General features: G+C 44.4%; 1 protein-coding gene across 4 annotated transcripts; it reads right to left on the reverse strand.

The window, feature by feature from the left end:
• Positions 1–377: 377 nt before the first annotated feature.
• Positions 378–11,891, reverse strand: B4GALNT1 (beta-1,4-N-acetyl-galactosaminyltransferase 1). 4 transcript variants are annotated; one of them, XM_043967233.1, is made up of 13 exons: positions 11,753–11,891; positions 11,373–11,477; positions 10,846–10,930; positions 10,198–10,416; positions 8,666–8,839; positions 8,386–8,492; positions 7,768–7,805; positions 7,404–7,584; positions 7,019–7,117; positions 6,713–6,903; positions 6,375–6,515; positions 4,850–5,090; positions 378–607 (listed from the first exon to the last, which is right to left on the reverse strand). In XM_043967233.1, the coding sequence occupies exons 4-13, from the start codon at positions 10,413–10,415 to the stop codon at positions 390–392; spliced, it is 1,608 nt and encodes a 535-aa protein (XP_043823168.1). In that variant the 5' UTR covers position 10,416; positions 10,846–10,930; positions 11,373–11,477; positions 11,753–11,891; the 3' UTR covers positions 378–389. The 4 variants fall into 4 exon arrangements, with proteins under 4 accessions (XP_043823168.1, XP_043823166.1, XP_043823169.1 ...); XM_043967231.1 differs by having other exon boundaries at positions 10,846–10,956; XM_043967234.1 differs by having other exon boundaries at positions 11,747–11,891.
• Positions 11,892–12,931: the final 1,040 nt, after the last annotated feature.

Below are 12,931 nucleotides of genomic sequence, written 5' to 3' on the forward strand. Positions count from 1 at the left end.
ATAGGGGAAGGTGTCTCCACTTGAGGGGAGGGTGCGATTTGGCTCTCAGAGACTTTTAGGCTCTTTGGCACTGAAAGGGTATTCTATTAACTCTCTAAGAATAGGGAATGGCAGGCATAGCACTGGGTGGTGGGTGGGTTGGGGTGAAGGTAGGTCATAGCTCCAATTGTACCTTTGGGCATTGGGGAAGTCACCAGGATCAATTCTCATCCTGAGATTGGGTCAAGGTCAAAGAATGTGAAGGGTGAAATGGTCTTCAAACAGTCCTTGAGTTGATCAGCAGAGTGATTGTAGTGACTATATAGTGCACACAGAGTCTGTAGAGACTGTTCCAAGGGCAGTCAGGTAGCCACTCTATCACATCAGCCATTCTGTGGTTATTGGGACAATCAATCTGAGGTCATGCATTGGAGGCGATGTTTGAAGAAGAGCAGTTTGTGTTTGGCCACCTGGCTCTCATCAGTAACCCCTGGATATCGGTATTTGGCATAAGTCTCTGCCTCGGTCCCCAAAGGTGCCCATGGAAGTTTCAGCTTTGATGCATGATCCACCAAGACATCAGAACAGGAGCCTACCCGAAGGGAGCCAAGTCCATCCAGGAAAAATTCTGGGGGGAATTAAGAGGGAAAGAAAAAGAGGGAGACATTGAGAGAGGTCATGAAGGCTTAACCAAAGAACAACTCAACAGGGCAAGGGAGTTTTTGCATTTGGGGAAGGTTTTGCCCTCAGGCAGGCCCATGTCAGGTTATTGCTTTGACTATAAAATTGGGGTAAGTTTCTGTCACAGATTGTCTGAGTGTCAAATAAAATGGATATGAAAGTATCCATATGAAGTACTTTATAAATTTAGGAACTGATGGAAAGAATTAGAAACAAGGTGGCAGCTAGGTGGCGCAGTGGATAAAGCACTGGCCTTGGATTCAGGAGTACCTGAGTTCAAATCCTGCCCCAGACACTTGACACTAGCTGTGTGACCCTGGGCAAGTCACTTAACCCCCACTGCCCCACAAAAAAACCCCCAAAACAAACAAAGAATTAGAAATAAAGCATTTGCCCATCAAATGGGGAACAGCTAAAGAAATTGCAGCACATTAATACAATGTCGTTACTTCACTGTAACAAATGAGGAGGAATTCAGAGAAATATGAGAAGCTTTATATGAATTTATGCAGAATGGAGTAAGTAGAAACAGGAAAACGAATATATACACAATGGCTAGAAGAAAATAAAGGAAAAGAACAATAAAATGAAACCAAATATTAATTATAATGATCGGTATTGGCCTAAGAGAAGCAATGAGGAAATGCATGCTGGTCCTTTCTTTGGAAAGACAAAGGACTAAAGACTGTGGGATGTTGTTGAATCTGTCAGAAGGGCAGATGTGTTGATTTGGCTTCATTTTTTTTTCTTTGTTACAAGGGAAGGCTCACTTAGGGTGGAGTCTATCTGGAAATGACCATGATATTCAAAACAATACAAAACAAAGGCATTGTTAAAATTAAAAACAAAAACAAAACAAATACAAGACCTTCTCTGGACTGGGACAACCATTCAATTTATGCTTGATTACTCTTGCCTGAACCTTGGGTAGAAAAGGGCAAAACTGGTGGAGGAAGAAAGAAAAACTCCAGGTTAGAAGGGATCAGATTAGATCCCTAGCTCTCCCTCTTCTTAATGTTCATCTCTCTTTTTTTTTTGTAAGGCGGGGGGGGGGGGGGGGGGGGGGGGGGGTGGTTAAGTGACTTGCCCAGGGTCACAAAGCTAGTAAGTGTCAAGTGTCTGAGGCCAGATTTGAACTCGGGTACTCCTGAATCTAGGGCCGGTGCTTTATCCACTGCACCAACTAGCTGCCTCTCAGCTCTCTATTCTTGGAAGTGGAGTGCCTATCACTTTGGTGGGGAGAATTGATGGAGGAAGTTGAAATGCCCTCTCCTTCCTCTGGAAGGTTTTTTTTTTTTTTCATGTGCAACATATTAAAGAACATGTGCGGGGGCAGCTAGGTGGTGTAGTGGATAATACATTTCTTTTTTTTTTTTGTAGGCAATGGGGGTTAAGTGACTTGCCCAGGGTCACACAGCTAGTAAGTCTCAAGTGTCTGAGGCCAGACTTGAACTCAGGTACTCCTGAATTCAGGGCCAGTGCTTTAACCACTGCGCCATCTAGCTGCCCGGTGTAGTGGATAATAAAGCATCAGCCCTGGATTCAGGAGGACCTGAGTTCAAATCTGGCCTCAAACACTTGACACTCACTAGCTGTGTGACCCTGGGCAAGTCACTTAACCCTCATTGCCCTGAAAAAACAAACAAACAACAACAATAAAAAAATAGATGTCCACAAAAATTTACTTTAGAACCATGGAATCTGAATGCAAATTGAACTACAGTACTTCTACTTTTTTTTTTTTGAGGTTTTTCCCCTTTTGTTCTGATTCTTCCTTCACAACTTGATTAATGTGGAAATGTTTAATGTGATTGTACATATATAACCTATATCACATTGCTTTCTGTTTTGGGGAGCAGGAGGGAGAAAAATTTGGAATTCAAAACTTATAAAAGGGGCAGCTAGGTGGCACAGCGGATAGAGCACCAGCCCTGGATTCAGGAGGACCTGAATTCAAATCTGGCCTCAAACACTTGACACTTACTAGCTGTGTGACCCTGGGCAAGTCACTTAACCCTAACTGTCTCACCAAAAAAACCAAAAACAAAATCTCATTAAAAACAAATGTTGAGAACTATTTTTACATATAATTGGAAAAAAATACTATTAAGATTAAAAATAATCTATTTTAGGCAAGTAGAAAACTGGGAAAGAATTTTTGAAACAAATATCTCTGATAAAGGCCTCATTTCTCAAATATATAAAGAATTGCATCAGATTTAAAAATACAAATCATAGGGGGCAGCTAGGTGGTACAGTGGATAAAGCACTGGCCCTGGATTCGGGAGGACCTGAGTTCAAATCCGGCCTCAGACACTTGACACTAGCCTGTGTGACCCTGGGCAAGTCACTTAACCCCCATTTCCCCCAAAAAACAAAAACTAAACTAAAAACAAACGACAACAAAAACCAACCAAACAAAAAAAAATATAAATCATTCCCCAAATGATAAATGGTCAAAGGATTTGAACAGAGAGTTTTCAGATAAAGAAATCAAAATTATCAATAATCATATGAAAAAATGCTCTAGATCATTATTGATCAGAGAAATGCAAATTAAAATAACTCAGAGATATCACCTTATATCTGTCAGAGTGGCAAATATAACAAAAATGGAAAATAATGGTTGTTGGAGGGATTGTGGGAAAACTGGGACACTAATCCACTGTTGGAGTTGTGAAAAGATCCAACCATTCTGGAGAGTGATTTGGAATTATGCCCAAAGGGCATATACATACATACATATATACACATATATGTATATATGTGTGTATGTATGTGTGTGTATATATATACTCAAAGGTATATGCATACCCTTTGATCCAGCAATAACATTACTTGGTTTATATCCCAAAGACATCCCTAAAAAGAGAAAAAGACCTATTTGTACAAACATATTTATAGCAGCTCTTTTTGTGATGGCTAAAAACTGGAAATCAAAGGTATGACCATCAATTGGGGAATGGCTAAACAAACTGTGGTATATGATGGTGATGGAATATTACTGTGCAGTAAGAAATGACAAACACAATGACTTCAAAAAAGCCTGGAAAGATATGTATGAAATGACGTATTAGGAAGTGAGCAGAACCAAGAGAACACTGTACACAGAGACAACAATATTATTCGATGAAGAACTGTGAATGACTTGATTATTCTGAATACATTAATCCAAGACAATCCCAAAGTACTACTAATGAAACATACTATCCACCTCCAAAAAAAGACCTGATATTGATGGAACAGATTGAAACATGCTATTTTTCACATTCTTTCATTAAAGGGACAAATAACATGATGTTTTGCATGATCATATATGTATAACCCATATTGGATTGTTTGCTGCCTCAGGGAGAGGGAGGGAAGGAGAGAGAGAGATTGGAACAGAAAAATCTAAATAAAAATGTTTAATCTGGAAAAAACATTTCTTTTAAAAAGGTGGGGGAGGTGTGTGCTGGGAAGGGTTCAGGAGGTATATATGTATTTATATACACACATAAATATATATTGTACATATATGAGTTATTTGGGTCTTATTTATATAATAATTATATTTTTAAAAATTTGTCATATATATTATTTATATAAATTGATATACCTACGTTATTTACAAAACAGTTATTTAAAGATTTAAAATACTAAGTTATATGTATTAGAATATATCTCGGTATATCTAAATGTAATAATGTAGACATTTTACATTATATATGTCTTATATATATGTATATATTATATCTATGTTTGATATATGTATAAAATATAATTATATATCACAAATAAAAATAAAATTAAAAAAAAAGAAAAAGAAATAACCTATTTTAATTCCCCATCTCCCACCCCAGTGTGCCTCATTGTGCTGTTATGGATGTTTCATTCTGAATGTTCCCTGGACTAGGAGGCCCAGCTCTGCCTTGGACTCACTTTCCATCACCAAGGCTCAGGTACCCATTTGTATGCTTTAGTGTAGGGTAGGGCTTCTTAACTTTTTGCTACTCCTGATCCCTTTTCACTTGAGAAATTTTTACCCAGCCCCTGGTATATAGGTATATAAAATAGGTATACATAACCTTTGACTCTTGCCAAATTTTTTGCAACCCTCACATGCACACCTGCAGTTTAAAAAGTTTTGGTTTAGAGAACTTCAGTGGAGTTGGGGGCTTACAGGGACATAGAGGGGAATGTCACATACCCAAATGGGCCACCCGGCTTAGTCGAGGGTCGAAGCCGATCTCTCGAACCTTGTCTGTTCTAGCCAAGAAGAAGTTGACAACACCATCAGTGACCACGCAACTTGGGAAACCCGGCAGCTCATGGTGGAAACCTCGCCTTTGGGTGAGGCAGTCTCCCCAGCCAGGGCCGCCAGGTTCTATGCTCATCAATTGTCGATAAGTAGTGGAGAAACCTGTGATCTCCCGAACTGCTCCCCCGACCTGAAAGAGGCAGAAGGGAGACATAGGACATGGAAAGGAGACATAGGGTTACATAGCAGGAAGTGAGAGGTGAGTGGACATATTGTTGTTTGTCCTTCCTTCTGGAAGAGAAGGTCATGTCATGACTTGCAGTGAATTAGATTTAAGTGAGGGAGGGCTGTTTGGGTCCAGTGGCAAAATATACATCAGGATATCTGGAGATGGCCCCAGATATTTGAAGCAATGAGGGTTAAGCAACTTGTCCAGGGTCACACAGCTAGTAAGTGTCAAGTGTCTGAGGCTGGATTTGAACTCATGTTCTCCTGACTCCAGGGCCAGTGCTCTATCCACTGTGCTACCTAGCTGCTAAGTGGATATAGTGAAATATTGTAGAGGAAAGATGAGAAGGGCAAGGAAGAGAAGATGAAGAAATGATTGTGGGGAGGGCCTTGGGACTTAAAGTTTTCTGGTTCCTCCCACATATTCCTAATCCACCCACTTACTATCTTCACAAAATTAGGCTCTTCTGCCTCTGTTCTCACACCCACCCTACACCCTTACATAGGCCTCCTACAATGGAAAAATTAGGCTTTTACATTTTTGTGGTAGGCTCTTTTGACCTTACCCACTAGTTCTTAGATACCTAAAAACCCTGCTTCTTCCCCTTTCCTCTGCTCCCTTTGGGGGTGAGGAAAGCTTTATAATTGGGTCCTTAGCCTGGAGAGAAGCAGCTGGTCATACATACATACCTGAAGGCAGGTTTGAACTCAGGTCTTCCAGACTCTATGCCCCATACTCTATCCATTGTGCTACCTAACTGCCCCCAGGATTAGGAAGACGTGAGTTTTGGGCAGCTAAGTGGCACAGTGGATAGAGTACTATCTCTGGAGCCAGGAGGAACTGAGTTCAAATCCAGCTTCAGACACTTGACACTTACTAGCTGTGTGACCCTGGGCAAGTCACTTAACCCCAATTGCCCTGCAAACAAAAACCAAACAAACAAAAAAGAAGACCTGAGTTTAAATCCAGCCTCAGATACTGACTAACTGTATGAACTTGAGCAAGTCACTTAAACTCTGTCTCAATTTTTTCAGGGGTAAAATGGGGACAATATTAGTAACTGTATTGCAGGACAAAACGTTATATAAATGGCTTATTCCCTTTCCCTTCTTGCCTCACACACCTCCCAGGTGCCCTCCCTCCAACTCCACAGGATTCATCCTCTCCAGGTTGCTTTCCACAGTTCTTCTCTACATTTACCTACCACGTCCCCCCATCCTTATCCCTTTTTTTTTTTTTTTTTACCAAATCTAGAGATGTCTGCTCCAGTACATCCACAAGCTTCTCCAACTTCGTGCGTCCAGTGAAGATGAAGTCATCGTCCACCCACAGCACATATTTTGTGGTCACTTGTGAAACAGCTAGATTTCGGCCTGCAAACCATCCCTAGGGGGAAGTTAGAGGAGGAGAGAAAAATGAGTAAACATATTCCTCCATACTTCCACTATTCCTCAGAAACCTGTGTTCACCGTCTCCTTTGGCTATCTACTCTACCTCTCCCCCTAATTGTTGTGGGGCTGGGTCCCACCCATTCAACACCACTGTGCAGAGCTGTGCTGTTGCTGAGCTGTGCTGTTGCTAACCTTGCCGAAGGGCATGAGGTAGTGCTCAATATAAGGGCCTTTGACTGGCTCCGGATGCTCACTGTCATCAGCGATGATCACAGTGACTGTTGGGTAGAAACGACGGATGCTGGCAATGAGGTTGCGGAGACGGTCATAGCGAAGGAAGGTCTTGGTCGCAATGGTGACCAGAGCGCTGATATTATATTTGGCTGGGGTAGAGATGGAAGAAGCAGACTACAGGTGAGATTCCTAGTAGAACGAACCCTTCTCCCCATCCCCATCCCCACTTCCCTAGTTCTTGTCCGGCCCTGACAAAAGCCTTGCCTCCTTTAGGAGATGGCCCAGGTGGGTACAGACGAGGGCTGGGCGGATGCTTGATTCGGATAGTGAAGACAGCTTCATGGCCATTGGTGGAGAACCGGGCTGGGGAGGGTGAGAAGGAAAGTGTGTATAAGGCTGGGAAAAGAAAAAAGGGTGGGGTGGGGGAGGAGGGTGACTGCAGATTGGGTTTCCTTTCCTCTCCCTCTTTCTTGCTCTCTGCCCAAGACAAACAATGGCCCTTTCATTTCTCTCCCCTTCCAAGGGCTGAACTCAGTGGGTCTATTGTCTGGATGTCCAGCTCTGGGCTGTGTCCTGGCACCTCCCACAGCTCTAGGCATCTTCAGTCTCCCAACCTTATCCACCCCTTGAGCCTGGGCTGCCTTTCCACCTGTGTCTGTGGTGTCTGGTTGGTAGCTCCTGCTACTGTAAGTGACCAGCTGAAGCTGTCTATTGAGTCGGTCCAACTCTGGGCTTGAGAGAGTAAGTTCCGGCTGGCCCTCCCCTCGAAGTATCACTCCTTCCACTTCCCCAGCCACATCCCAGGTGCCAAGAGATGCAGAGAGGTTTACCTGAGAATGTTCAGGAGGGACAGAGTCAGAGCCTGGCAGGTTTAGACACCCCTCCCCCCCCTGCCCTGTGCTTTCCTCTGCCCCTTCCCCCTGCTGCTTCTCTACCTTCTGGTCTCCTAAATCTACTTACTACCTCACCCACTACTTCATCTCAGCTCATCCTCCTATTCCCACCTCTCTCACCCGGTACACTTCTTGCTCAGTTGCTTGTAGACTCAGACCTGGAGGCAGAGGAAGGAGACAGGGAGAATATCACATCAGGTTCAAGGGCAACCATACCAGGTTGGTGAGACTCTTTGAAGTTCATTTTGCTGCTTTCTCTATCCCTCCATCTTCTTGTCTTCATCCCAACCGTGGGGCTGCCCCTCTCCATTCCAGTGCCAACTCCTATTGCTCCCATGCAAGGCACTTTGGGTATCAGATGACCACCTCAGATTGGAGGTTCTCTCTGGTTCATGAACTTATTTTCAGTCAGATATTTATTTGCTAGCGATCTTAGCTCTCCTCCCTGCCTAATTTCATATCAGTCTCCATTCAAACACTTTCCTTTTTCCTCCCTAGGGAGGAATGTCCTCTCTAACTACAGAGATTCGATAAACCTTTCTCCCTAGCCCCTTGAGTATCTTCCTTTATCATGGCTTTCCACTATTCCTTCCCCAAATGATCTTATATTCTCTCATGGGTACCTCAGGTCATTCAATGGGTACATTCAGATTACTCACTCCCCCTCCCAGGACTAACCAATGAATACAATCCTCCACCGAAATGCCCTCTCATTTTCCCTGCCTCCACCTACTTTACCTGGCACCAAGATGGTCTTTAAGGGCTGGACCACCACACCCTGCAGGGGATACTGCAGGGGGGAGTTAGCTGGAGCGATGAGTATCTGGTCAGCTGAGGACTGGACCCTGGAGATGGTCAGAGGTGGCAACAGATTGGATGGGTGGGAGCTGGGAGGGTATTGGTGTCTCCATCCTCTCCCACCCTCAGACTTCTTCAAGGCATCTCCTCCCCCTTCCCAGAACCTATCCCCTCTCCCCTCCCCTCCCCTCCTCTTCCCTCCCCTCCGATCCCCTGACACCTGGCCTGGAAAGCTTGGTATTCCCGATCCCTCGCAATTGTGGCTGCCAGCAGCTCCTCAGGTCCATAAGCTGATGTGAAGTCAATTGCATGCACCTGCTGTTGGAACGGGAGAGAGAAGGCAAGTCCTCCTCCTCTGCTGGCCACACAGCTACAGGCATTTTGTGCCAGCAACCTGTGGGTTGGAGGGGGAAGGAAGGACATTTCAACACCTTGCCTTCTTAAACTTGGCCACATAGTGATTATCCAGCGATTATCCACACCAAAATCTTGCGCCCCCCAACTGTCTCTGCACCCTGCCCTGCAATGCTCATATATTCTTTTTTTTTTTTCGGGAATGCTCATGTATTCTACTATTCCTCTTAAACTTTAGTCTCATTTAGAAGGTTTAGGATTCCTCTTTCCACAAAGTCTAATTTTTATTAGTAAATCATGTATTTGAGAAGGAGGTGATGTGACTGAGAATTAACTACAGCAACTGTTGCTATCTCCCATCACAAACAAACCCAGCACAGTCCAAATCTTGAGTCAGCTCAACTTTGCCCTCTTTCCCCCATTCCAAGAGAATCTCAGGGAAGTGTAAAGCTATGATATTGTTCCAGCTGCCCTAAGGTGTAGAGGTAACTCTCATCAAGAAGGAAATATCTGGGCAAACTAGGTGGTGCAGTGGATATAGTACTGGCTCTGGAGTCAGGAGGACCCTGAGTTCAAATACAGCCTCAGACACTTGACACTAGCTGTGTGACCCTGAGCAAGTCACTTAACCCAGATTGCCTCGCCCCCCCCCCCCAAAAGGGAATATCCCCAGGTTGAAGGAGAATAGCTGGACCCCAGCTCACCATCCTTGAGGTTTTCCTCAATCATTCATAGATCTCTAGCACCCTAGATGGTTTCAAATAGCACTGGAAAGGAGGTCATCTAGTCCCATCCCCAGTTTTTGCAACTGAGTAAACTAGAGCCCAGAGTGGAGAATGGCTATGGAGGCAGTAAGTAGCAGAGCTAAGAGGTGAACCTTGGTCCTCTAACTCTAAATACTTGTATTCAACATTTGACTGCTTCAAGTTAGTGGTGTGATCTCGTGGAAGTACATTTTCCTTTTCTTTATCTCAGTTTCCTTTTCTGCAAAATAAGGATAATGAATTTGGTACACTTAAAGGTCCTTTTTCCAGCTCAAATCGCCTATGGCTTCATTTGCTCTCTGTGACTCTAGTACCCTGTCCACTTCAGTTAGGGCTTTTAAAAAGAATAATTAAAACACAGGATAAAAATAAAAAAGGAATTGAAGGTTAAATATTGTTTTTGTTTTTGTTTTGTTTTGTTTTTGCAGGGCAATGGGGGTTAAGTGACTTGACCAGGGTCACACAGCTAGTAAGTGTCAAGTGTCTGAGGCCAGATTTGAAATCAGGTACTCCTGAATCCAGGGTCAGTGCTTTATCCACTGTGCCACCTAGCTGCCCCCTGAAGGTTAAATATTAACCTGCCTTTTTTTTCCCTGGAGTTCCCCACTCTACCAGAAAGGTCCTTCTAACTTACCCCACAACCTGCTCCTTGAGTCTAAATGGAATGTGTGCATATCGAGGCTCTGGAGCCAGGTTAGGGAATTTGAGCTTGGAGGACTCAGGAGAAGGCGACCACAACCCAGAGGAAGCTCTAGGAATTGAGTGTTTCCAGTTGTGAAGGTAAATGAGGCCCAGAGCAGCAAAGAAGAGCAGTAGCAGGAAGCTACAAAAGGATCTTCGCCCTAGCTTCATTCTAGAGTGGAGAGAAGAGGAAGAGGTTCACTGAATTGGAGAAAAGAAGAGGCCTGTTGAGTAAGCAATCTGACCTCTACCATGCGGTTGCACTAGAAGATCTCTAAGGTTTCTTCTATATCCTTATAGCTCACCATCTATAATTCTGAGACTGGGACCTTGTGTCACAGCCCTCTGCTTCCTTACCTCAAGATTTGCCCCTACACCCTCTTTCTCCCATATCATTTTTTGCACCACTTTTTCCTGCCCAGCTCCTGCTCCCAATCACACATTCCTGTTTGAATATCCCAACACATACTTTAAGTCCTTCCCACCCACACCCTTAAGATTGGCAAAACAATTAAAAGGAATTGAAGATTAAATATTAACCAGGTTTTTTTTCCCCCTAGAGTTCCCTATGTTTCCAGGCCTTGGTTGCTTTCTAACTTACCCGACAACCTGTTCCTTGAACCAAAACTGAATGGGCGCATATTGAGGTTCTGGAGCCAGGTTAGAGTATTTGGACTTGGCGGATGCTGGAGGAGGGATTGGATGTTTCCAACTGTGAAAGTAGAGGAGACCCAGAGCAGCCTAGAGGAGCTCGTTCATTCCCCCTTCCCTTAATAGCATAAGTTGAGGTTATTTGCTTGGGGAGAGGGGTGGGAAGGAGCAGATTCGAACATGTGCAACGGGAGGAGAGAGAACGGGCAAGGATGGGTGGGTTGGCGGGGACAGGAGTGAGGCACTGGAGTGAGTGGCGAGAATGGTTCCCTCTCTTCCTCCCCTCTAAGTCCATGCCAATCCCCCAACCCCAACACGGGCACACACACACACACACACACACACACACACACACACACACACACACGCGCGGGAGAGAGAGAGCAAGCTCCAAGGATGGGCTCAGAACGGCACTCTACCCCACCCCCAGCTCGCGTGCCCCGCTTCTTTCACCCACATTCAGACCCCAGCAATGACCTGTCAGGCGGTCTTAGGCTTCGGCTGAATCTCGGTCTCTTCTCCGTAGAGCACCCAAGGCAGGTCCGAGAGTCCTCATGGGGATGTTAGTGGAGTAGGTCCGGCCTGAGATTGGGAGGAGTCTAAGAACTGCGAATGCGTGTGGGAGAATTCTGTCCCGCAGGGGCCAGTCTCCCGTCCCCCCCGCCCACACACATAACCTCCTTTCAAGCTGTCAATAGCTTTGAGAGCTGAGGCGTAGGGGAGACAACCGACTCCCTGGGAGAAAGGGAGATGGGAAAATGGGAATGCATCCCTCCGCCTCCGGCCTTCCCCAATCCTCCAGTCCCGGGTCTCCGCGAACAAAGACATAAAGACTAACGTCTCCTACGGACCTTTACCTGTCTTTCAGAGGCTCAGACGGACAACCGGCTTGCAGCTTTCTAGGCTCGGGCTCAGCCTCCGGTTCTAGGGAAGGGCCCCCCACCCCTTGCTTGTTCAGCCTGGAGCTCAGTCTCTGGAACCGTCTTGATCTTGGGCTCTGGCTCGTGACATAATGAATGCGGGAGGAACTGCCCTCTCGTGGGAGTGGGGAGAAACACAATTGGGACATAAGGGAGTTAGAGGAACAGTGAACGGTAGTGGGTACCAAAAAGCTCACAGGCTGAGAGAAACAATCTACCATCCTGGAGATTCTCTGTAACCTCAGAGGTGTTTTCCAATTATTTATTTATTAAAAAAAATTTTTTTTTAATATCTGTGTCCCTGACTACGTCTCTCTCCCCCCCTTTTAATTTTTTTGGGGGGCAGGGTCCCAAAAAAGACTGGATTGTTGATTTCAAGAATAACCAACTCATTCTGAGGAAATTCCCTTTATAAGGTAGATTGGTAACTGATCTGTAATGTAATTTTAAGTCTTAGAAGTATCTGAGTAACTTTCAGATAATTCCTAACCCCTCCTTATTGCCAGCCTTCAGAGATTCCAATAGCCCCCAAAGGCCTTAATTTTCTGTCATAGGATCTCTGAAAGGATAAGGTGTGGGGGGCGGTTTGGGGGTAAGGGGCAGATGCCTTATAATGGAAATCAGAATCAGAATATTACACCTAGAAAGGATCTTAGTCTAGGACATCTAGTCTAGGGATTCATAACTTGAGGTCCATGGGCCACCATGTCTCTGGATAGATCAAAAGGCCCATGAATTTGGATGAGAAATTTTTTATCTTTATTTCAATAATAGCATTTCTAGATCACTTTAAGTTTTGCAGAAGACTTTACAAATATCTCATTTTATCTTTACAATAACACTGTGAGGTAGGTCCTATTATTAGCATCATTTTACAGCCTAGGAAAGGGACTGACAGAAGTTAAGTGACTTTCCCAGGGTCATTACAGCTAGTATCTGAGACTGGCATTGAAATCCGGTTTTCTTAATTCCAGGCCCCAACCTAAACCACTTACCTGCCTTTCCCTGATTAATTTTCACTAACCCCTAATTGAAATTTAGCATTTCTTTCAATTATTAAGAAAACACAATTATTTTGAGAAAAGGGGTCCATAAGACTTCAGATGACAGCCAAAT

The sequence above is a fragment of the Dromiciops gliroides genome, chromosome 5, assembly GCF_019393635.1.
Source record: "Dromiciops gliroides isolate mDroGli1 chromosome 5, mDroGli1.pri, whole genome shotgun sequence".
Taxonomy (NCBI): domain Eukaryota; kingdom Metazoa; phylum Chordata; class Mammalia; order Microbiotheria; family Microbiotheriidae; genus Dromiciops; species Dromiciops gliroides.